Source organism: Cydia amplana, chromosome 17 (assembly GCF_948474715.1).
Source record: "Cydia amplana chromosome 17, ilCydAmpl1.1, whole genome shotgun sequence".
Classification (NCBI taxonomy): Eukaryota; Metazoa; Arthropoda; class Insecta; order Lepidoptera; family Tortricidae; genus Cydia; species Cydia amplana.
The window spans coordinates 7,928,459-7,953,550 of record NC_086085.1 but is presented as its reverse complement, the minus strand read 5'-3'; the positions used below and the strand labels follow the sequence as shown (position 1 = coordinate 7,953,550).

The 25,092-nt window shown below is 40.4% G+C and overlaps 3 protein-coding genes across 3 annotated transcripts in view; 2 read left to right on the top strand and 1 right to left on the bottom strand.

Annotated features, from left to right (window-relative positions):
- The window catches only part of LOC134655743 (DNA polymerase epsilon catalytic subunit 1), a 47,915-nt gene extending 42,220 nt beyond the window's left edge, over positions 1-5,695 (bottom strand). The window contains exons 1-8 of the mRNA XM_063511209.1: positions 5,571-5,695; positions 5,358-5,481; positions 3,679-3,897; positions 3,236-3,346; positions 2,652-2,770; positions 1,977-2,297; positions 1,098-1,198; positions 234-375 (exon numbers count right to left, since the gene is read on the bottom strand). Coding sequence (XP_063367279.1) covers positions 234-375; positions 1,098-1,198; positions 1,977-2,297; positions 2,652-2,770; positions 3,236-3,346; positions 3,679-3,897; positions 5,358-5,481; positions 5,571-5,653 — 1,220 coding nt within the window. The 5' untranslated portion in view covers positions 5,654-5,695. The remainder of the gene's footprint in view (positions 1-233; positions 376-1,097; positions 1,199-1,976; positions 2,298-2,651; positions 2,771-3,235; positions 3,347-3,678; positions 3,898-5,357; positions 5,482-5,570) is intronic.
- A 910-nt stretch (positions 5,696-6,605) lies between these two features.
- On the top strand, positions 6,606-8,730 carry LOC134655700 (mRNA export factor Gle1). The gene has a single exon (XM_063511156.1). It carries the CDS (start codon positions 6,708-6,710, stop codon positions 8,658-8,660), a length of 1,953 nt encoding a protein of 650 aa, XP_063367226.1. The 5' UTR covers positions 6,606-6,707; the 3' UTR covers positions 8,661-8,730.
- Positions 8,731-11,396: 2,666 nt separating this feature from the next.
- LOC134655760 (DDB1- and CUL4-associated factor 10) overlaps positions 11,397-25,092 on the top strand; it is a 34,295-nt gene continuing 20,599 nt past the window's right edge. The window contains exons 1-2 of the mRNA XM_063511225.1: positions 11,397-11,742; positions 12,294-12,407. Coding sequence (XP_063367295.1) covers positions 11,522-11,742; positions 12,294-12,407 — 335 coding nt within the window. The 5' untranslated portion in view covers positions 11,397-11,521. The remainder of the gene's footprint in view (positions 11,743-12,293; positions 12,408-25,092) is intronic.

Here is a 25,092-nt window from a genome sequence, read left to right as displayed (position 1 = left end):
CCTCTGACCGAGCGAGCGCAAAAAGCCTCCATTTTAGCTTGGGTTATGTTATAATGCTTCCGTATGTCCGACTGTTCTAATGTACAAGTCGCATTTCTCAACAAGTTCTCGTAAAATTTTGTGAGAAAGTTCGGTTTTTTTGGATGTTTTTTCAAAATGGCGGTGACATGAGGATTCGCAAGGTCCACAGCTCAGTCTTATATGTAAGAATACTCAATATTTTGTATGTTTACCAGAGACAGTCCATGTGCATGGCGGGTCGGCAGGCGTAGGTGCCGTCCCGGGCCGCGAGCTTGCTGAAGCCGATCTCCTGCTTCATGTCCAGCCCCAGTATGGCCGCGCGGGCTTCCACGAACGGCCAGTCGAAGAAATCACCTGTAACATTACGCCATTGAATATACACCATACGATTAAATAAATTAATTCCTTGTATTTTTATTTAAAAAAAAGTAAACTACCGATCAGGGATGTTGCGAATATCCGCATCCGCAACCACGGAACTTCCGCATTATTTTAAACATCCGCATCTGCATCCGCATCCGCATAAAATCGATGCGGATTTAATGCGGATGCGGATGTGGAACAGGTCGGTACAGGAACGTCTTAGCATCGGCGTAAGTGCTAGAACTACTAGACTGCTAGGTAATTTAGTCATTAACCAAAAAAACCTATTAGAAATTAGCAGTCAAGCGTGAGTGGGACTTATGTACGGAACTCTTGAAACGCGAGTCCGACTCGCACTTGGCCGGTTTTAAACCGGTACTAAAATTTAATATTTGACGTTATTTATGTACCTATCTTGACATCCGCATCCGCATCCGCGGATGTGAGCCTTTAAAAATCCGCATCCGCATCCGCGTCCGCGGATGTCAAAAAATCGGCATCCGCAACATCTCTGCTACCGATACGTGCCAACGAGTAACATTTATCTTTAATTTTTTTTTGTAACGTTTCTCATGTTATTGCGAGTTATCTAAAATATTGTGGCGGTCAAGAAGTTATTTCATTTCACACTAAATTAAATCCGTAAGTACTTTCCGATCGCTAAAGCTATGTGTAGGTACTCAAGTTATGGGTAGATACAGAAAAATGCTTACCATTATAAGTGACGAAAATATGTGGTTTTACGTCCATAATGTGATCGAAAAATTTCTGAATCAAAGCCATTTCGTTTGCTTCATTGAATATTATGAATTGCCTGTAAAAAAGAAGATTACTGTAGAATCTTAATAAACACTTTTTTCTACTCCAGCACTTAAATGTGTCAATTAAATGACTGACAGTGATATCTAAAGCAATGTCATTTGAATGCTTTGTCTATAGGCTCATAAGATGACTGCTAGCAGTCATCTTATGAGTATAATACAACTGCTTTATTTTTTTTAAAGATACAAGTTCCGATCATCTTGATTGAAAGAGGTATGTTTTCATTTACAATAATCTCTTTTTTTTTTAAATAATAACTAAATTTTTTTTAAATAATAACTTTTTTTTTAATAATAACTCTTTTTTTTTTTTTTTTTTTTTTTTTTTTTTTTTTTTTTTTTTTTTTTTTTTGCTGCAGCTGTCATAGAAAAAGTAATGTATGCAACAGCTCATAATTGGTTCTTAAAATTCTCGGGTCTTTTTTTACAAAACTCGACTACGTCTCGTTTTGTAACTTCGACCCTTGAATTTTAAGAACCCTTATTATATCACTGTTGCATAAACTACTATTTATTTATAGTATTTGAATAAGAAATAATTATGATTGTATTGTGGCACACAAAAAAGATCTTATAAGTCACTATAGCACTACATGTTTTACTTAGAGTATAATTAACTAGGGTAAACTACCCTATTGTCCCACCCCACCAACGGTTGCCACCTTGTACTTTAATTTAAGCCAGCATTTGCTAAGAAAATAGGTCAATAAAACTAGTAATTTTACCCTAAGCAATCAATTTTTCCAACCTGTAAAATTAAGCAACACTTACCCTTCGAACTCAGGTTTAGGCGTGTATTCAAAGTCCTCAACATCCACCGATATGATCTCCCTATTGGTGATCAAATATCCTTGTCCATCTATCATGTAAGAGATCATCATGATCTGGTCGGTCTGCGAGTCGGGGAACTTGAGGGGCAGCTTGGTGGTCTCGATGTCGAAGGCGAGGACGATGGGGTCGGGGCGCTCGAGGATGTCGTCCCGCTTGGTGAAGAGCGGCGACTCCGTGCCGCGGCTCTTCACCGTGTACCAGGCGCCGCAGAATATCTTCATGTCGATTGACACCCGGGCGTGGTATGGGACGTCGTGTTCTCTGATAGAAAATATAGTTATGAAATGGGGTTATTAGGGTTCCGTACCTCAAAAGAAAAAAGTCAATAGGATCACTCGTGCGTCTGTCTGTCTGACCATTCCCCCCCTCCTTTATCTCCGAAACTACTGGGTGTAAAATTTTGAAAAAGTACACAAAATAGTTCTTTACCTATAGATGACAGAAAAACCTATTAGAAATACGGACCTGGACTAAAAAAAATGATCATTTATATGAATAGAATATTTTTGTTTGGTTATACTAGTTTACACACAATGCGGCGCGCGAATATGTGCTCACAAAGCGGCTCGTTCTATTTAGATAGCCATCACAACTGCAACATTTCCTGAAACGTACCTGATATCTAATATATTTTCCATGTGGTCTGTGGTCTTCTTGGCGTGTTCTATGGCCGCGGCGCTGGTGAGCGCGTTGGTCAACATTTCTGCGTAAATGGCGTCTTTCTTCTCTCGCTCCTGGAATGCCCACCAAGGATAAATAGATACTTAGTGTAACCTGAGTGGACGCTCGAAGCGGAGCGTTCGGCGGGATGTGCAGCGTGGCGTCCGGCTCACAAGTGATTTGAGCGGCGTGCACTAAGGCCGCTCCTATGCGCTTGCATTTGTTTAACATGCACGCCGCACGCCCCGCCCCGCTGCACGCCCAACTCGAACGTCCACTCAAACCTTACACTTATTCAAATACATAGCAACAATAGCATCAAATAATGACACGTTGTTTTGTCCTTTCCTAAAATCATATGCCAAATCATTGTTTGATTGATATTCAACTAGTATAAACACTTTTGGATAGCCTCATAAGAGGCATTGGGCAGGATAAGCCTCTAAGTTAAAAATACAATAATAATCATAACTCACGAGAGTTATATAAGACAGCCTGGAGTAATTTCTAGTAACATAGACAATGGAGCACTGTTTCACCTTGTTTTTGTTGACGGCCGTCAGCACCTCGCGCCGGACTTTCATCATCTCATTTTGCGACATGAAAGAAAGCTTCAGGTAACGCTGTTTGAGCCCCGAGAGGTGATTTAACTGCAACAGGACACTACTATTAGTTATTTTGTCTAGAAAAACATTTGTCCTTGTAAGGGTCAAGGTCAACAGTGCCTTGCTGGTGTGTCACGGACAGAGTATATTTAATGCTGTCAGCTGGTATAATCCAGAAAAATGGCTGAATAAAAAAAAATTAAAGGACATTCATGTTATAACCTAAACAGTATTTTTTTCGTAAAATAGTTTTTATCACAATAGTGGCATTACGATTAAGCCGAAGCCACAACATCATGAGGGGTCAAAAAACCTCAAAAACGACTCACATCTAACTAATGGATATTCTCTACAAGTGATAATTTCATGTCACATACCAAATCCAAATCTTCCTTTTCAATAACTTCTATTCTATGAATAGTGCCAGCATACTTCTTGGACAGGTACTGTATGACCTCCTGCTCACACTCCTTACGGGCAAGCAGCAGGAAGTAAGGCTGGAAGGACAGTGAGACCTTGAACCGGCTACCATCCATCTCTATGAAGTAGTAATCCATGGCTGCTACCAGGCGCTTGTCTTCGTCAAGAACTTCAGCCTGAAATAATACATATGATTTTTTAATTTATTTGTATAGCAGGGTTGCAGTGACTGATAATGGCTGTATCCAGAATCATCTTAATGGTTTGTTTCATGTTTAAAAAATAATAATGTTGAGAAGAAATAAATAATTATATTTATGTATTTACAATGTTTCATCCTCAATCTTATCATTTCTAGTCCATTTATTTTATTACTTTAGTATGAGCATAGAGAAATGGCTGTTACTTTGGAAAGAGGTTTTTAAACTCTTTAGACTAAATCACTGACAATAAATTTCAATTAAAATTTGATTTCATCTTTAAAAAAAATTAGGTCTGATGAAAAATAACTTAGAATTGTGTTAGTGCTACATAAATATGATCAGTTAATCACCATTATTGTTACCACTCTTTCTTTACTTGTATTAGGTAACTAGCTTTTGCCCGCGGCTTCGCACGCGCAGGCGAGTTTTTTTAATTCTGGACCCCCATTTGACCTCTTTAGGGGATGAATTTTGGAAAATCCTTTCTTAGTGGACCCCTAGACCTTATAAGGAACCTACTTGCCAAATTTGGACTTTCTAGTCCCAGCAGTTTGGGCTGTGCGTTGATTTTAGTCAGTCAGACAGGTCTTTCACGTTTATATGTCGCGGATGTCAAAAAATCTGCATCCGCAACATCCCTGAATGAAATACATAATTAATTACAAAAAAGCATGCCTCAAATCTCATCATTTCTCAATCACTCTACTTACATCTATATATATATATCAGTTTAGTTTATCAGTAAACTAAATAAACTGATAAACTAAACTGATATATATAGATAGATGTAAGTAGAGTGATTGAGAAATGATGAGATTTGAGGCATGCTTTTTTGTAATTAATTATGTATTTCATTCAGGGATGTTGCGGATGCAGATTTTTTGACATCCGCGGATGCGGATATTTAAAGGCTCACATCCGCGGATGTCAAGATTAGGTACTTAGAAAACGTCAAATATTACATTTTTGGTATTTATTTTTTATTTAAAAAAAAACGAAACGGTTAGTATTTGAGCAAGAATATAGGTGCGTTATATTCAATAAACAGTAACTTGGCCGACTTTTCTGGATCTAGACGATTTCGTTATAGGTAATGACGAAATTACCTAGCACTTACGCCGCCGCTAAGATGTTCCTGTACCGACTTGTTCGACATCCGCATCCGCATAAGCTCCGCATCGATTTTATGCGGATGCGGATGTTGAAAATAATGCGGAAGTTCCGCGGTAGCGGATGTTCGCAACATACCTGATTTCATTCACCCTTTTCAATCATGCCTTTGTGAAAATACACAAATCTAATTCATGTTTTCTTTAAATGCATCTTTAGTTCCATGTTATAGTTTTTTGAAATTCAGAGTTGTATTTCATTTGCTTCCAGATATTTTGAATTCACACGTAAGTAAGCTTACAAATATTTAAATGAAGATTTACCGTGTGCATGTTGATCAGGTAACCTGTTCTCTCTTTGGCATCGCGTACCCTGTCGAAGCCGTACTTGGAATCGATCCTATCATTCTCCAGCGCCACACGGATCCGCGACTCGGAGGATTCCTCGCTATGGAACCAAATATCATTTTACAATACAGAGACAGACAGAACATTGGAGTTGAAGAATAGGTAGATAAAATGATATAAATGAAGTACCGTGAGCCCGAAGATGTGCCAGCATCTCGCTTATTAGGCTCTTCTTTATCAGCTCGATATTTCCCAGTATTTTGCAGGACCATTTGTTAGGATTTCCTTAAAAACGTAGATTGTTTTCAATTTACGGTCTCCACAAGTCGATTCAAAACTGTCACTTATGTATGTCAATGTCAATTTTCGCGCCAACAGCGCGACCTCAAGCAAAGGAGTATTGTAATCTGTTGATTTTCATGGTTTTTAACAATAGCCGAAACAGCGTTAAGTTCTAACGAATCATAATCGTCTGTAGAGCCCTTAAAGCCATAACAGACTACCGCACCGGACAGCGACCTTGGTGTGGTCAAAACCACTCTCTCGCTCTAATTTATAGCTGCGTCCTTAACGCACGTACGGGACCACTTTAAAAGCCATTTAGACTCTCGCGCGAGCCACGAGACGAGCCGCGAGCCGCGCCACGAGACGCGAGTGTAAGCGGTGGGCTCGCGGCTCGCCTCGTGGCTCGCATGCTCGTCGAGGTAATATAAGTTAAACACTAACGGCACGGCATAAGGTTTAGAGTCTGGCTAATGAAAGTTGAGCCTAGATTTATTTAAAACTTTTTATATGGCAACTTTTTTTCCTATCAAATAAGCTGTCAGTTTCAAGCTGTCATTTAATTTCATAGTAATTTTATTGCCAGGTGCGGTTTTTATTGAAATTCCCGCGTTATCTCAGGTTCAACTTTCATTAGCCAGTCTCTATAACCGAATGACAAGCCGAACGCGAGTGTAAGCGGTGGACTCGCGTCTCGTGGCGCGGCTCGCGGCTCGTCTCGTGGCTCGTGCGAGAGTCTAAATTGGCTATTACAATTACACATGCCCGATACGTACGCCGCATCGCACTATTATACTACTCTTTGGCACCAAGGTCGCGGTCCAGTACGGTCGTCTGAGACACTATAAAGAAGAAAGTCTTTGTCACTGTCAGTGTCAATTTGTCAAATGTCAAATTGAAATATAATTTTGTAATATAACAGTGCGCATCAGCTTAGCATCACATCACATTGTGCTGTTGTTCTCAATTATTTCGCGTGTACGACAATTTAATAACACAAGTTATGCAAAATATGATAAGCTAATAAACTAAAGTTGATTCCACATGATGGGTGATATATATGAAACTGCTGACGACTATAAGTCCAAACGTAAATCATTGGATCTGAGTATTTCTGATCAACTCGTGGATTTTGAAAGATTACGCATTTCAGCACTTACCAAAGCCGCTGAAATAAGCCCTGCTGTCAGAAAAGTCACTATAGGACCAAGAACTCCTGAAAAGAAAGAACTGCAATATGAAGAAAATTTCGAGGTTACCCCGAAGCCGAAAATCGTCGAAGAAGACTTGGTTGAGGATAAAGTTAGCGACGATCTGAGGTATGCCCTCATCATTAAGCAATATGAAAATAACTTGCGAGATACTTCTGACGAATTGTTTAAAAATCTTCTCGATAGTATGTTAGCCAGGCGAGCCGAGAGTATGCGTAATTATTGGACGAAGCAAACTGAGGAGTGCGAGAGGCGCGCGCGCGAACTGCGGGAAAAGAAGTTGCAGATGCTTAAATACTTACATGATAATGACAATCTTATAGTCTTAGAGCAAGCCAAGCTGGACGAGAAGAACTCACAAATAATTAATAAACAAACCATAGAAAATATGAACCGAATTCTCGAAGAACAAAACCAAGCTACTGCACGCTTCGCCGCCGTAACAGACAGCCACACCAAAATATGCATATGCTACAATGAAATCACAAATATTTTACAAAAAGATCCACAGGGAAAGGCAGTTGTTGAGAAACACATTCCATCAATTAATTCTGTGATAGGGAACATCAGCGCAATAATGGATCTATGCAAAACAGGGGCCCTCACAGACAATAACGTGAAGCAGGCTGAAGTTTTAGCGTTAAATATAGAAAATATTAGGAAGAAAATGTTACAAGAATTAGAAGAAATAAAAAAACAGCAGTTAATCAAGAAGCAACAGGAAGAGGCAAAGCAGCAAGAAATGTTACAGCAGAAGCAGGCGGCAGAAAAAAGAGAACAAGCTAGGGCAGCAGAGGTGGCTCAAATTGAGAATAGTTTAACAGAGCAACTTAAAAAATCACAACCAATGTTTTATTCTCAAACCAACTACAACTACTTTCAAGAATTAAAACACTTTTTAGATCAATATGAAAACCAATATAAAGATTTGCTTGAAAATGTACATATGAAAAAGTTCAGATTTGACTGCCAGAAAGCTGTAAACACTCCAGTCAATGCCATATCGTCTGTAAGTGGAATGCACATGAAAGACAAATACGACAAACTTGCTAAGCTTCTGAGAGGTGAGCAAGTGCAAGTTTTAGATACTTATGTCACAGCAACGCAGCATCCTCAAGGACTGTACTACTGTACTGCTTTATTGGCCAAAAAGATAGTGAGACAGGGAGACTTGCTAGTTTCTAGTAATCCAGAGGCAGCCTTCCCTTTGGCTGCAGTCACTGCAGCCCTCTGGTCGCAGTTTCCGGAGTTTGGCAAGCTCTTAGAAGCCTACTTCCATAGGTTATGCCCATACTTGGTGCCAATGTTTTTACCTCAAAAGCAAGGACAAACAGACAAAGATTTCTACCTGTCTAGAGGCTACACATATAATGATGAAGGTGTAGTAGAAAAGCAAGACAAATTTCTAAAGAGAATGTCGGGCATATTTAAGCTGAGATGTGCTATTTGGATTGCTAAAACACCTAGATTTGTGAATGCTCCCAATCCTCATGGCCCTCGATTTGGTTGGCAATGGCTGGCTTCCTTTGTCAACTTAAAACCTGAACCAGATATAAGTGCAACTTTAATCCATGATTTCTTCAATATCTGCGGTGCTGAATTTCATAAGCTGTATGGGAAGCAATTTGTCAAAGTAATAAGACTGATAAGCTCAGAATATCTGGCAATACTAGAGAATATAGATGAAGGCGGCCCAAAGACCAGATTGGAAGTGTTCTTGCAAGAAGTATTAAAGACAGGAGTCATGCAGCCCCCTACAGGTGTTTTACCACCCAATACCTGGTAGCTAGCTCATAAGAATAATTTGTTAGTGACTATTTATTTTCATAATTTACTTTGCCATTAGTTTACAATAAAAATAAGTTTCTGGAGTGGATTGTTAAGCGAGGCCTACACTAGCATGAACTTGCATGCAATTTACGTTACATTGCTGACTACTAAGGTAAACCACATTGAAAAGTTTGATCAGATACCGCAATGTAATGGAAATTGCATGTAATATGTATGCTTCATGCAAAAAGATGTAATTTGTTTTTTATCTGTGTAGTGTTCTAAAGAATTTGTAAGTAGTATGTAGTGTAATATAGGACAATGCATGGCAGTTGTGGGTTACCATTTTAGGCTTACTATGTGTCTCATCCTCTTCTCTGTATAATACCTACCTATGCATTATAAAAGTATCTGACATGAAATCCAGCTTTCAAACATGGTATCAATGTACACTATTGATACCATGTTTGAAAGTTGGATTTCATGTCAGATACTTTTATAATTTTTCAATTAGTTATACAATGGATTACCTTCTATAAATTGTTAATGAAAAAAAAATCTTAATTATAGGTACGCAAATTATTGAAAGTTCAATGAAAGATAAATGAAATGTATAAATTAAGTTCTAACAGATTAGTTTTAATCAGTTACAGTCAAGCATAATAATATGTATTAAGTGTACATTTTTGTAAGTTTAAAAGCGGCTACGGTACGACACCAGGGGGAAGCATTGTTGAGTGTGTCGTCCATGTAGGCCACTACCTTACATGTACTGCTATACTGAACATACGTTGAGAATCTACTTGGAACTTCAAAAGTCAAAATTTCGTTATTAACTTTTCTATCATTCTGCATATTCGAGCTATAGAGAGTCAGAACGAAATTTCGACTTTCAAAGTGTGCGGTAGAGGTAGACCATCCGATGCGCGGATCTTAACCCGTCCCGTTCATCAATGTATGCCGTGCCGTCGAGCAATCTGTTCAGAGTCATTAGCTCATAACTGCCTACAGTAAAATATGTCTAAACATGAAAATGACATCTTGTATATATTTTTAATAAATTTTATGTTTCAAGTATGTATATCTGCTCAGTTTCGATTACCTAAAGAGCCTTGGGAAAGGGTCGTATTTAGAATGTATTGGTTCCCATACCAAGAGACTACCGCATCTCTTTTGGCACTGACTACCTAAAGCCCCCTCTACACTCGTGCGCGAATCGCGGTGCGAAGCCACGATTCACGCACATAGTCTTGAGGGGGCTTAAAGGCTAAAGGTGTTTTGGGTCTGATAAACAACACCTGAAACACACCTAACTTGTGTCAGTTAAAAAAGTGTGGCTTTTCTCTATTGGCAAGGTGCGAAGTCGGTGGAGGGGGAAGTGGCGCTGATCGTCACAAACACAGGTAATCTTATGGAATGTCCGCCATTAGTACTAGCGGCAGCCGCTTGAACTAATTTTACTCCATAAGATTTAACGTAGAAAGTCCGCCAAAATGACGGCAGCACCAGTCGTGCACCTAGCGAATAAAAGGGTTATGTTTCAAGTACATTTTATCTGAAATTCCAAAAGACAGCTACAAATTTCATTGAAAAATACAGTAAAAAGACAAATAAATAACTTATGAACTAAATACAACCACAAATTGGGTTTCCCTGACGGCCTGACTGAATAGAGAATCGGTAGTTGTAAACGAATCGATTCGCATTCATCGTCATTGGTGCAGCGCTACGCACCGTCTTTTGGTTATGATTTAGGAAAGGGCTCTATACATACAAGGCCCCATCGTTGTCTGTTCTCTTTGACGGCGCAGCAACTAGTATCACTTCTCTCTCCTCGCTCTTGTAAAAATGCCCGTTGTTAAAATAGGACAACCATACTGTTGACAAGATGAACTTCAAATCAAGTTGTTGCCGTTGACGTTTTGATGGTGTGCATCCTATATACTTACTTTACTCTTTGGTGTGCATTTTTAGGGATGGGAAAAGTCGATTTTAATCATTTTACATATTGATTAACGCTACACAGCGGAACGGAATAACGATTAATTAAAGCTTCGATATCTTCGTTAAAAATAAACATAATTGATATGCTAATGGATAATGAATATATTATAATATAATAAAATGGTTCAATTATTGCGGAACACATATTTTAGTAGGTATGTGTGTATTGTAATTAAAAATCTGAACTTTCCCTTCGTTCCATGCTGTGGTGTGACGATAAAATCGTGATCTGATAACCACATAAAGAATAAAAGCGTTTTTTGTTCATTTTATAGCCAGTTTAAACTCTCGCGCGAGCCACGAGACGAGCCGCGAGCCGCGCCACGAGACGCGAGTGTAAGCGGTGGGCTCGCGGCTCGTCTCGTGGCTCGCAAGCTCGTCGAGCTAATATAATTTAAACACTAGCGGTACGGCATTAGGTTTATAACCGAATGACAAGCCGAACGCGAGTGTAAGCGGTGGACTCGCGTCTCGTGGCGCGGCTCGTCTCGTGGCTCACGCGAGAGTCTAAATTAGCTATTAGCTATTAGGTATCGTTAAAACTTTCAAGTAAAATTAAAATTGCAACAATGTCGATAGTTTATCGATAAAACTTTATCGACATGGCCACAGCAAGTGTGTTGTCTATGGTGAACTACTTGTCAACAAACGTCAAAAGTCAACTATTGACCAGCATACCACCCACAGATTCTCACAAGCCACTGCGACTACTTTATGGCTGTGGATAATTTAAAATATCTACTTATCAATTAAAATTATGTAGTTTCTTAAATGTTGCGTTCCAGATATAGTTGCATTTACTGCTATGTATTGTACTTAATAAAGTAACCTGTTTTGATTCCGCCCTAGTCTTGCGTAGTGTAGTGTTTCACGATGGGTAATAAAGACGATAGTGTGTTCCTGGCGAAGTATTCAGCCTTCAGCCCATACCGGTTGTTCCGACGTGAGGTGGGGTTCGCGCCGCCGCTGGGCGCCGGTGACGCGTTGGCCCGCAGCCTCTACTGCGGCATGAAACCCATCGCCTCTTGGAGCTCTGAAGACTCGAATGCCCTTCCCACAGGAGGCGTGTTCAACCTTGAATTTTCACCGGACGGGTAATAAAATGCTAGTGGAATCATAGGTACATACTTCAGACTCATTTCCTTGTGAGGTAGCCTTGACTTTGCACCTCTCTAGTTGGCACAAAAAACAAGTCTAAAGCTTCCTGATTGAGACACTTCCCTGCATTTGTTTTCTTTGAAACATAAAATTAAATTGGGCGAAATTGCATACAATGTTCAAATAATAAATATTTGTTTTGATTTGTAAACACAAGACTTGTTTATAAACTGGGATCAGCTGATTTTCTTAAATGTGTCACGGCTATCATATATATGTTTGTCTTACCCGGCAATATACAAATTCAATAGTAAATGGGCACAAAATCACTGTTGAAAATTCAATATTTTTAAATATGTTTATAAAATTGTACTGTGTGTATCTTACTAATCAAAACTCGGGTACTGGCTAGCCATATTTCAGTTAGCTTGCTACTATGATACCATTTACAATAGAATAGACAAAACACACATAATAATTCTAAGGTAAGGGATTGTAGAAACATTGTAATAATAAGACATTGTAATAATGAAATGATTGTTTTCAGATCCCTATTGGTGGCAGCATGTGAGAAGAAATCTATACAGATATTTGATTCACTCACTCACCAGCGGATACACACAGTCAACGGAGCCCACTCTGATTGTGTTAATTGTGTCAAGTAAGTCTTAATTCTAACTTGTTCCAAATATTGGTTTTGTAGCCCAAAACATGCAATAATTATAGTACAGTATAGTATACATAAAAAAACACTACATAGTTGGATGACACTTAATGGTCTGTTTCTTTAGGTATTTAAAAGCTTGTAAAGACTGGTAATTGAGATAACCTTGTATTAAAATACCATATCATAGTTTTTTTTTATGAAATTAGAAATTTTATTAAGTACACACAGTCATAGTCCAAACATGTCAAAAAATACAATAATAAAAGCCTTAAAAACCACTACAATCATAGATTTGGCAGCTCATTTGTCCGAGTTTTCCATTGAACCATCCAAATGACCAAGTTACAATCGCTTTGTATATTTTATTAACATTTTTTATGCCTAACAGAATCATAAACATTTATCCAGCCCATCCATCATCTAAAGCAGCGTTCGGCAACCTTTTAGCAGCAAGGTGACGCGGGCCGCACTTTGTTAATATTTATGACTGTAGTGTATTGAAATATGAAATATGAATATACATGTGCTCTCCCGAATTTCGGCTATAATATTGCGATATAATAATGACTTTATCAGACATTGTCGTTTGTCAATTTTACATACAAAATAGCCAGGGAGGCTCGCAGGCCGTAAGTGAGAGGTTCGCAGGCCGCATGCGGCCCGCGGGTCGCTTGTTGCCGACTGCTGATCTAAAGTATCTAAAATGTTGATTTTTCTTTCATTTCATATAATGATTTTACCAACCTTGTTTTAGTTTTAATTACATATAATCACTTTTTGCTAATATTTAAGTTAAATTAATAACTTAAACATATGAATGTATAGTGTTTTGTATTTTTTGCTAATTACCTATAGTTGAATTTCAACCATATTTTGTTTCCCTTGCATGATAATAATGTCTAGGTCAATGTAAATATATGCCACAAAATAATATTATCTTGGAACACAAACAACAATTTCATAATGGCAGTAAATTTTATGCGTTGTTACTGGACTTATTTTAGACTTAGTCATGCTTTAGAAAAATAATAATTCTTGAAATAAATACGAAAATGTTTAACTTATATGAAAGATTGACCTGATTGACTAGGAATTTAAAAGAAATCATTGTCAGTGCAATCATATTTTTTTTGTTATATTTTATAAAAGATAAGCCAGATACAATCGCTTTGTGATGATTAATTGGAAGGATCAAAACGTCACAACAATATTCTGAATAAATAATGGTGCTAATTTGACAAAAATATGTAGGGTCTTGTCTTGGTCTTGAATCAAACTCACTTCCAGTAGATATTTTCGTATATTATTAGTGAAAATAATAAGGAAATCAACAGGTATATGTTTTACAGCCAGAAACGTCAATTCTCCCTCCCAATTATCTGTCAGGCTCTTATTAAAAAAATAATATAGTATTGCCATATCAAAATGACGTTACCCAGTTTGACATAGAGTTGTCATATCAAAATCTAATAATACCCTTCACCTACATACAGAGATATAGTGCAGAATTAGTATTAAGGTGTTATACATAGTGTTATCAATAGAAATGACCTTACAGCTCGGCCGTCCTTTTTAAAAGTGGGGCCCTCCCCATATAATTTAAGAGAAAAACAAGTTCCATTAAAATTGTAACATTAACACATTAAATAATCAAACAAAACAAAGGAACTTGTGAACAGTCTGTTGTGATCTACGACCATCTGTGCGGTGTTAATTGCTTAACACCATTCGTTTCTGCACTGATCGCTTACAATCTAAATAACAACAATAATATCACTACTAATCTCATTAAACTCTGTTGCGATCTACGATCATCTGTGCGGTGTTAATTGCTTAACGCCATTCAGTTCTGCACTGATCGCTCGCAGACTAAATAATAACAATAATAACACTACCAGTCTCATCATAATCTGTTGTGATCTACGATCATCTGTGCGGTGTTAATTGCTTAACACCATTCGGTTCTGCACTGATCGCTCACAAACTAAATAACAACAATTAAGACCACTACCAGTCTCATCATAATATTGTTGTGATCTACGACCATCTGTGCGATGTTAATTGCTTAACACCATTCGGTTCTGCACTGATCGCTCACAAACTAAATAACAACAATAAGAACACTACCAGTCTCATCATAATATTGTTGTGATCTACGACCATCTGTGCGATGTTAATTGCTTAACACCATTCGGTTCTGCACTGATCGCTCACAAACTAAATAACAATAAAAACAACTATACTAGTCTCATCACAGTAAATAGCCATATGTGCAGTATTAATTACATAATACCATTCATTTCTGCACTGAATATAGTCTAATCACTAAACATTCTCAAAGTACAATATAACAGCTATATCTTTCATTCTTTTTCATATCAACTATGTTCAACATTGTAACATTACTAGTAATATATTAATTAATCAGTCTCACTTGAGTTACAATTACCTTTATCATTTTTATCACTACTATCACTGGAATAATCTTTAAAACTAAGCCAGGGGTGAATCTTGTCTAGTGCTACAACATTTTCATATTTTCTGTTTCCCTTTTTAGTTAGAGGTGTATCTTCAATTAGAAACCTATCATTCGGTAAAACTTTTAAAATCCGGTACGGCCCATGGAACTTAGGGATCAACTTTTTTGATTTACCAATGTGTTCTTTATCTGTAATAGTCCTTTCTACTCTAACCAAATCGCCAATATTATAAGACTTGCCTACCCGCCTATGTTTATTAAATTTCCTTTGAGAATATTCCTGTTGTTTATCTATTTTATCTTTAGCTTCCGTTCTTAATTGTATTAAGTTATCACCTGTTACTCGCTCAGAAATTTCATCTATTGCATCATTTAACTTATTTTCTGATATAGTTATAAAATTACAGCCAAATAATAATTCCGATGGACTCTTACCTGTCGTTTTATTTACGGTAGTATTCATTCCTAATTGGATTTCTCCTACGTATTCATCCCAAGTGTTATCGTTTTTTCCATGACATAAAGTACTTAAAGCGTCCAGTATTGTACGGTTATATCGTTCAACTTGGCCGTTCGCCCTCGGTGAGGCAACTGCATTTAGCACGTGCTTAATACCTGTTTCGTTTATATATTCCTTAAATTTAGCACTAGTAAAACAGGACCCTCGGTCTGTTATCAAACGAGACGGAGGCCCGAAGTAACTAAAGTGTTCTTTAAAAACTTTTATAGCAGTACTCGTTTTTGTGTCTCTTACAGCCCGAATACCAACATACTTTGTGAACGCATCAACTATAACAAGTATATACATATTGCCTCTCCTAGAGCGCACGAACGGACCAAGATGGTCAGCATGAACTGTGTGAAAAGGCTTTTCGATCTTTGGAATCGGATGCAACATCCCTTCCTTGCATCCGCCTGGAGCCTTATGGTGAGCACACTCTAGACACGCGGCTACATATTTTTTTGTAAATCGCCGCATTTTCGCGAACCAATAAGTGTTACGCAATCGGCTTAAAGTTTTTTCAAAACCGAAATGCCCAACATTATCATGATTCATGCGCAAAACCTGCCACCTAACACCACGAGGCACAACCCACCTTAGACTCCCGTCCTTTAAAACTCGATATACATAATTTCCCTTTAGCCGGTAATTCTTTTGAACATCTATTATCAATTTAGTATCTTCGTCTTGCAAAATGTGTTTAATACGTTTCAATTCATCATCGTCATCTTGTACCGTTGCTATCCAATCTTTAACATCAATATTCAGAACATCGATAACATGAGGTCGTGAATCATTCGTGGGGTCAGCAACAGGACCACGGCTGAGAGCGTCTACGTGTGCCATACGACACCCTGGCCTGTACTCTATCTCACAGTCGTACTCCTGAAACTGTACCCACCAACGAGATATACGAGGTATAAGATCTCTTTTGGTAAGTGTAGTCCGCAACGCGTTACAGTCAGTTACGATTTTAAATTTTACGCCAAGTAAGTACACTCTAAAACGGTTTAGAGAAGCGACTACAGCAAGTGTTTCTAAATCAAATGAGTGCAATTTTTGTTCGTCTGCAGTGGTTTTTCGACTGTAATACGCTACGGCTCGCAACAATCCATCCAAACCACGTTGCATCAAAATGCCAGCAATGCCAAATTTAGAAGCATCACAATGCAATTCTGTTTCTAATTTAGAATCATACAACGCCAAGATAGGGCGTTCTACTAATTTCTGTTTCAACGCGTTAAAAGCTTCTGTATGATCGGTTGACCATTTCCATTCTAATTTAGTTCTTAATAGATCAGTTAAAGGATGTGCAATCAAAGCAAATTTTTTTACAAACCTTCGAAAAAAACTAGCTAACCCAATAAAACGTCGTACATCATGAACATTCTTTGGCGTCGGGAAGTTCGAAATAGCTATTGTTTTTCGAGCACCCGGTCGTATACCTTCACCACTTACGTGAAAACCCAAGAAATCCAATTCTTTATAGAAAAAGTAACATTTTTTTAATTTAAGTGTTAATCCTGCTTCACTTATGAGATTCAATACCTCATCTAAACGTATTAAGCCCTCTTCAAAATTACGTGCTGGAATTAGTATATCATCCATATAGATGATAACATATTTAACTTTTGCAAGCACCTTGTTCATCGTCCTTTGGAACACGGACGGCGCATTGGCTAATCCAAAAGGCATACGTTTATATTTATACTGACCGTCCGGGGTCACAAACGAAGTCAGATCCTGTGATGGTTCCGCAATCGGAATCTGGTAATATCCAGAGGCAAGATCAAGGCTAATAAACAGAGAATTACCAGCTAACCTGTCCAGCTGATCATCTATAAGTGGAAGGGGGTAATGTTCCTTCCGCGTTTTGCTATTCAAAGCCCTATAATCGACACAGAGTCGCTTTTCGCCAGTCTTCTTTTGTACCAATAAAATCGGACTAGCGTAAGACGAATTTGATTCACATACTATGTCAGCATCTATCATTTCCTGTACCATTGTGCGCACTAACTCTCGTTCGGGATAAGACAATCTATAAGGACGATATACAACTGGCTGTTTGTCTGTCAATTCAATTTCCATCTGAACTACATTCGTAAAACCTAAATCTTTTAAGTTATTTGAGAAGCAAGTCTCGTGTTTCTTTAAAACCGTTTTCAATTTTGATACTTCGTCATCACAGAGATGTTCACTTATATTTAAATCCGTACAATTATCATCTACAAGGTTGAGTGATTTTACATTTAGAAAGAAATTAGTTGTTGTTACGCGAGTAACCAGCTCCCCTTTTAGCAATGTGAGTGGTAAGTCAGTGATATTTTGTACTAGTATTCCACATTGACCTTTTTCAATAATATATTCACCCGGCAAAAGATATAATTCAGCATTAGGTTTCCCGCGCAAATAACCTTTTACATATACCGAACCTGAATAATCTGTATCTGATCTTACATGAATAACCATCATTTTATTTGGTAAAATGTTTGTGTCTTCCAGTAATATAAGCTGTAATTTAACCGGGAATCCTTTTTCAATAATAAGGGAATAGTCAGTTTTTGTAATAGTTATCCCAGGTTTCTCTGTAAAACTATGACCTACTAATACTGGATATTTAATGACACAATCATCAACAATATATGTATCTACTGTTTCAATTATATTATCTATCTCCATCTCAACGCTCACATGACCTAAAGGCACAACGGCATTTGATCCTATTCCTTTCAAAAGTGGAAGTTGACTATGTGTGTTACAATTTATTCCCATCCTAACTGCCTCACTATATCTTAACAATGTGCCTTCACTGCCCATATCTATATAACCATGTGTAAGGAAATTATTTATTTTTATATTTTTAAAATATTTGCTATCACGGTTAGTATCACCCTCAAAGTGTTTATCAAAATTAACCCGCAGAACATTTTTTTCAGGAACACTCTCACCCTTGTCATTTCCTAGTAATTTTGGACAGTCTGTAGACAAATGCCCAATTCTATGACAAATATTACACCTTAAAATGGTTTTTGTACATTTAAAACTAAAATGACCTGGTTCCTTACAGTTGTAACACACAATAGATTTTGAATGGGATTTTGGATCTGCATTTGAAACACTTTTTAAGTTATCACTTACCGCATTTGAAGTTTTGAGTTGTTTTGTCCAAGTACCAGAATTAAATTTTTGTTTTTCTGAATCCCGTGATTGTTTGGCAGATTGAAAATATTCCAACACTTGTTCTGGTTGTTGACATTTTAAGGCCTTAGCACCTAACCTAACCGATCTATCATCAATTCCACTCAAAATACAATCTACAGCTCGCTTTCCATGGATATCACAACGATTTAATAAATTTAATTTGGCATAAAAGTAAAGCTCTAAAGATTCATTATACTTAACTCGCTTATTCAGCATTTCTGTTAACAGTTCAGCATAATCATCAACGCTAGGGAATGATTCAATCAATTTTGTTTTCCATTCCGGCCATGTGAATGACATAGATGGTAAAGCTAAATACCAGCTCTTCGCAACACCAGACAATTTGGGTAATGCATAATGGATGATCTGATCATCTCCCCAGTTATATAATTTTGCACACTCATCTACCTTATTCAACCACATATGTACAGTTTGCTCTTTAACCATTGGGTTAAATTCTGGTATTACATTGCCTAACATAGGAAATTTATTACCCTCTGGCCTGTTATGTTTTAATGTTTTAACTAATTCTCTAAGAAATAACTGATGTTCAGTACCTTGAAATGTATTCTCAATAGACGTCAAAACTGGTTGATTCTCACCACTCTGCTTGGAAGTACCCGGCATGTTGTGTGCATGGTTGCGGCTCCCTGGATTCCGCCTGCTGTGATCAACGCGGCTAGAACTTCGTTCGCTCTGATGATCACATCCGCCGCTCTCACGACCACTGCTATAGCTTCCACTATGACTCCTATGATGACGACCGCGGCTTCTAGCATGGGAACTACGGCTACGTCGACTACGCTTCGAACTGCGCCGACGGCTGGTACTACGACTCCTTCGGTTCTCGTACTCGCGTTTTCGACTGGGTTTTCTGCTGCGCGTACGATGCCGTTCACGCCTCTCTTCGGACCGACTCCTCCGACCTTCACTGCACGCTACACTGGCACTTCTTCGGTTTTCGTAATCGCGTTTTCGACTGGGTTTTCTGCTGCGCGTACGATGCTGGTCACGCCTCTCTTCAGACCGACTCCTCCGACCTTTACTGCACGCTACACGAGCACTTCTCGAACGCCGATTCCGGTGACGCTTGCGTCTATTCATCGTAACATTTGTACACAATTGTGGGCTTCTTCAGTAATTGTGCCACTTCTGAGTTGTAGGCAGTGTTGGCCGTAATGTGTAATTCTAATTAACAATTAATTTTTTCCATTAACCATTAAATCCGCAATTAGTCAATTGCATTACGCATCAATTTAAATTAAGTTAATTAGAATTGAATTTTGAGACGTTTAATTACATTGATTGTCAATCTAAATTAACGTTTAATGCAATTAAATCAATTTTTTCATAAACTAATAATTAATGTTACTATTGCTTAGAAACTTGGAGCTAGGTATTAAAATTAAAAATAAGCATATGAATACAAGCTTCAGTGAATTATCAGGTCGTGATATTTTAAAATGAGACAACAAAATTACCCTGAAACCTGGCAGTAGGTACCTACTGGAACTCAGGTTTGGTGCAACATAGACACACGCCGTTTAGGCTATTCGACTCGTCACAATGAGCACTTGGGAGAGCAGTACCCAAGATGGAGCTGATGCTGAACCTTGGCTGTACCTAGTGGAACTCAGGTTTGGTGCAACATAGACACACGCCGTTTTGGTCATCCGACTCGTCTTGATGAGCACTTGGGAGAGCAGTACCCAAGATAGAGCTGATGCTGAACCCTGGCAGTACCTAATGGAACTCAGGTTTGGTGCAACATAGACAAACCCCGTTTTAGTCATCCGACTCGTCTTGATGAGCACTTGGGAGAGCAGTACCCAAGATAGAGCTGATGCTGAACCCTGGCAGTACCTAATGGAACTCAGGTTTGGTGCAACATAGACAAACGCCGTTTTGGTCATCCGACTCGTCTTGATGAGCACTTGGGAGAGCAGTACCCAAGATAGAGCTGATGCTGAACCCTGGCAGTACCTAATGGACCTCAGGTTTGGTGCAACATAGACAAACGCCGTTTTGGTCATCCGACTCGTCTTGATGAGCACTTGGGAGAGCAGTACCCAAGATAGAGCTGATGCTGAACCCTGGCAGTACCTAATGGAACTCAGGTTTGGTGCAACATAGACAAACCCCGTTTTAGTCATCCGACTCGTCTTGATGAGCACTTGGGAGAGCAGTACCCAAGATAGAGCTGATGCTGAACCCTGGCAGTACCTAATGGAACTCAGGTTTGGTGCAACATAGACAAACGCCGTTTTGGTCATCCGACTCGTCTTGATGAGCACTTGGGAGAGCAGTACCCAAGATAGAGCTGATGCTGAACCCTGGCAGTACCTAATGGACCTCAGGTTTGGTGCAACATAGACAAACGCCGTTTTGGTCATCCGACTCGTCTTGATGAGCACTTGGGAGAGCAGTGCCCAAGATAGAGCTGATGCTAAACCCTGGCAGTACCTAATGGAACTCAGGTTTGGTGCAACATAGACAAACGCCGGTTTGGTCATCCGACTCGTCTTGATGAGCACTTGGGAGAGCAGTACCCAAGATAGAGCTAATGCTGAACCCTGGCAGTACCTAATGGAACTCAGGTTTGGTGCAACATAGACAAACGCCGTTTTGGTCATCCGACTCGTCTTGATGAGCACTTGGGAGAGAAGTACCCAAGATTGAGCTGATGCTGAACCCTGGCAGTACCTAATGGAACTCAGGTTTGGTGCAACATAGACAAACCCCGTTTTAGTCATCCGACTCGTCTTGATGAGCACTTGGGAGAGCAGTACCCAAGATAGAGCTGATGCTGAACCCTGGCAGTACCTAATGGAACTCAGGTTTGGTGCAACATAGACAAACGCCGTTTTGGTCATCCGACTCGTCTTGATGAGCACTTGGGAGAGCAGTACCCAAGATAGAGCTGATGCTGAACCCTGGCAGTACCTAATGGAACTCAGGTTTGGTGCAACATAGACAAACGCCGTTTTGGTCATCCGACTCGTCTTGATGAGCACTTGGGAGAGCAGTACCCAAGATAGAGCTGATGCTGAACCCTGGCAGTACCTAATGGACCTCAGGTTTGGTGCAACATAGACAAACGCCGTTTTGGTCATCCGACTCGTCTTGATGAGCACTTGGGAGAGCAGTGCCCAAGATAGAGCTGATGCTAAACCCTGGCAGTACCTAATGGAACTCAGGTTTGGTGCAACATAGACAAACGCCGGTTTGGTCATCCGACTCGTCTTGATGAGCACTTGGGAGAGCAGTACCCAAGATAGAGCTGATGCTGAACCCTGGCAGTACCTAATGGAACTCAGGTTTGGTGCAACATAGACAAACGCCGTTTTGGTCATCCGACTCGTCTTGATGAGCACTTGGGAGAGAAGTACCCAAGATTGAGCTGATGCTGAACCCTGGCAGTACCTAATGGAACTCAGGTTTGGTGCAACATAGACAAACGCCGTTTTGGTCATCCGACTCGTCTTGATGAGCACTTGGGAGAGCAGTGCCCAAGATAGAGCTGATGATAAACCCTGGCAGTACCTAATGGAACTCAGTTCTGGTGCAACATAGACAAACGCCGTTTTGGTCATCCGACTCGTCTTGATGAGCACTTGGGAGAGCAGTACCCAAGATAGAGCTGATGCTGAACCCTGGCAGTACCTAGTGGAACTCAGGTTTGATGCAACATAGACACACGCCGTATTGGTCATCCTACTCGTCTTGATGAGCACTTGGGAGAGCAGTACCCAAGATAGAGCTGATGCTAAACCCTGGCAGTACCTAATGGAACTCAGGTCTGGTGCAACATAGACAAACGCCGTTTTGGTCATCCGACTCGTCTTGATGAGCACTTGGGAGAGCAGTACCCAAGATAGAGCTGATGCTGAACCCTGGCAGTACCTAGTGGAACTCAGGTTTGATGCAACATAGACACACGCCGTATTGGTCATCCTACTCGTCTTGATGAGCACTTGGGAGAGCAGTACCCAAGATAGAGCTGATGCTGAACCCTGGCAGTACCTAGTGGAACTCAGGTTTGGTGCAACATAGACACACGCCGTTTTGGTCATCCGACTCGTCTTGATGAGCACTTGGGAGAGCAGTACCCAAGATTGAGCTGATGCTGAACCCTGGCAGTACCTAATGGAACTCAGGTTTGGTGCAACATAGACAAACGCCGTTTTGGTCATCCGACTCGTCTTGATGAGCACTTGGGAGAGCAGTGCCCAAGATAGAGCTGATGCTAAACCCTGGCAGTACCTAATGGAACTCAGGTCTGGTGCAACATAGACAAACGCCGTTTTGGTTATCCGACTCGTCTTGATGAGCACTTGGGAGAGCAGTACCCAAGATAGAGCTGATGCTGAACCCTGGCAGTACCTAATGGAACTCAGGTCTGGTGCAACATAGACAAACGCCGTTTTGGTCATCCGACTCGTCTTGATGAGCACTTGGGAGAGCAGTGTCCAAGATAGAGCTGATGCTAAACCCTGGCAGTACCTAATGGAACTCAGGTCTGGTGCAACATAGACAAACGCCGTTTTGGTCATCCGACTCGTCTTGATGAGCACTTGGGAGAGCAGTACCCAAGATAGAGCTGATGCTGAACCCTGGCAGTACCTAATGGAACTCAGGTCTGGTGCAACATAGGCAAACGCCGTTTTGGTCATCCGACTCGTCTTGATGAGCACTTGGGAGAGCAGTGCCCAAGATAGAGCTGATGCTAAACCCTGGCAGTACCTAATGGAACTCAGGTCTGGTGCAACATAGACAAACGCCGTTTTGGTCATCCGACTCGTCTTGATGAGCACTTGGGAGAGCAGTACCCAAGATAGAGCTGATGCTGAACCCTGGCAGTACCTAGTGGAACTCAGGTTTGATGCAACATAGACACACGCCGTATTGGTCATCCTACTCGTCTTGACGAGCACTTGGGAGAGCAGTACCCAAGATAGAGCTGATGCTGAACCCTGGCAGTACCTGCAGGTTCAAGATGTGACGGATGACCTAAATAGCGTGGGCCTATGTTGCACCAAACCTGAGTTCCACTATGTATAGCCAGGGTTCAGCATCAGCTCTATCTTGGGTACTGCTCTCCCAAGTGCTCATCAAGACGAGTCGGATGACCAAAACGGCGTTTGTCTATGTTGCACCAAACCTGAGGTCCATTAGGTACTGCCAGGGTTCAGCATCAGCTCTATCTTGGGTACTGCTCTCCCAAGTGCTCATCAAGACAAGTCGGATGACCAAAACGACGTGTGTCTATGTTGCACCAAACCTGAGTTCCACTAGGTACAGCCAGGGTTCAGCATCAGCTCTATCTTGGGTACTGCTCTCCCAAGTGCTCATCAAGACGAGTCGGATGACCAAAACGGCGTGTTTCTATGTTGCACCAAACCTGAGTTCCATTAGGTACTGCCAGGGTTCAGCATCAGCTCAATCTTGGGTACTGCTCTCCCAAGTGCTCATCAAGATGAGTCGGATGACCAAAACGGCGTGTGTCTATGTTGCACCAAACCTGAGTTCCACTAGGTACTGCCAGGGTTCAGCATCAGCTCTATCTTGGGTACTGCTCTACCAAGTGCTCATCAAGACGAGTCGGATGACCAAAACGGCGTTTGTCTATGTTGCACCAAACCTGAGTTCCATTAGGTACTGCCAGGGTTCAGCATCAGCTCTATCTTGGGTACTGCTCTCCCAAGTGCTCACCAAGACGAGTCGGATGACCAAAACGGCGTTTGTCTATGTTGCACCAAACCTGAGTTCCACTAGGTACAGCCAAGGTTCAGCATCAGCTCCATCTTGGGTACTGCTCTCCCAAGTGCTCATTGTGACGAGTCGAATAGCCTAAACGGCGTGTGTCTATGTTGCACCAAACCTGAGTTCCACTAGGTATAGCCAGGGTTCAGCATCAGCTCTATCTTGGGTACTGCTCTCCCAAGTGCTCATCAAGACGAGTCGGATGACCAAAACGGCGTTTGTCTATGTTGCACCAAACCTGAGGTCCATTAGGTACTGCCAGGGTTCAGCATCAGCTCTATCTTGGGTACTGCTCTCCCAAGTGCTCATCAAGACAAGTCGGATGACCAAAACGACGTGTGTCTATGTTGCACCAAACCTGAGTTCCACTAGGTACAGCCAGAGTTCAGCATCAGCTCTATCTTGGGTACTGCTCTCCCAAGTGCTCATCAAGACGAGTCGGATGACCAAAACGGCGTGTTTCTATGTTGCACCAAACCTGAGTTCCATTAGGTACTGCCAGGGTTCAGCATCAGCTCAATCTTGGGTACTGCTCTCCCAAGTGCTCATCAAGATGAGTCGGATGACCAAAACGGCGTGTGTCTATGTTGCACCAAACCTGAGTTCCACTAGGTACTGCCAGGGTTCAGCATCAGCTCTATCTTGGGTACTGCTCTCCCAAGTGCTCATCAAGACGAGTCGGATGACCAAAACGGCGTGTTTCTATGTTGCACCAAACCTGAGTTCCATTAGGT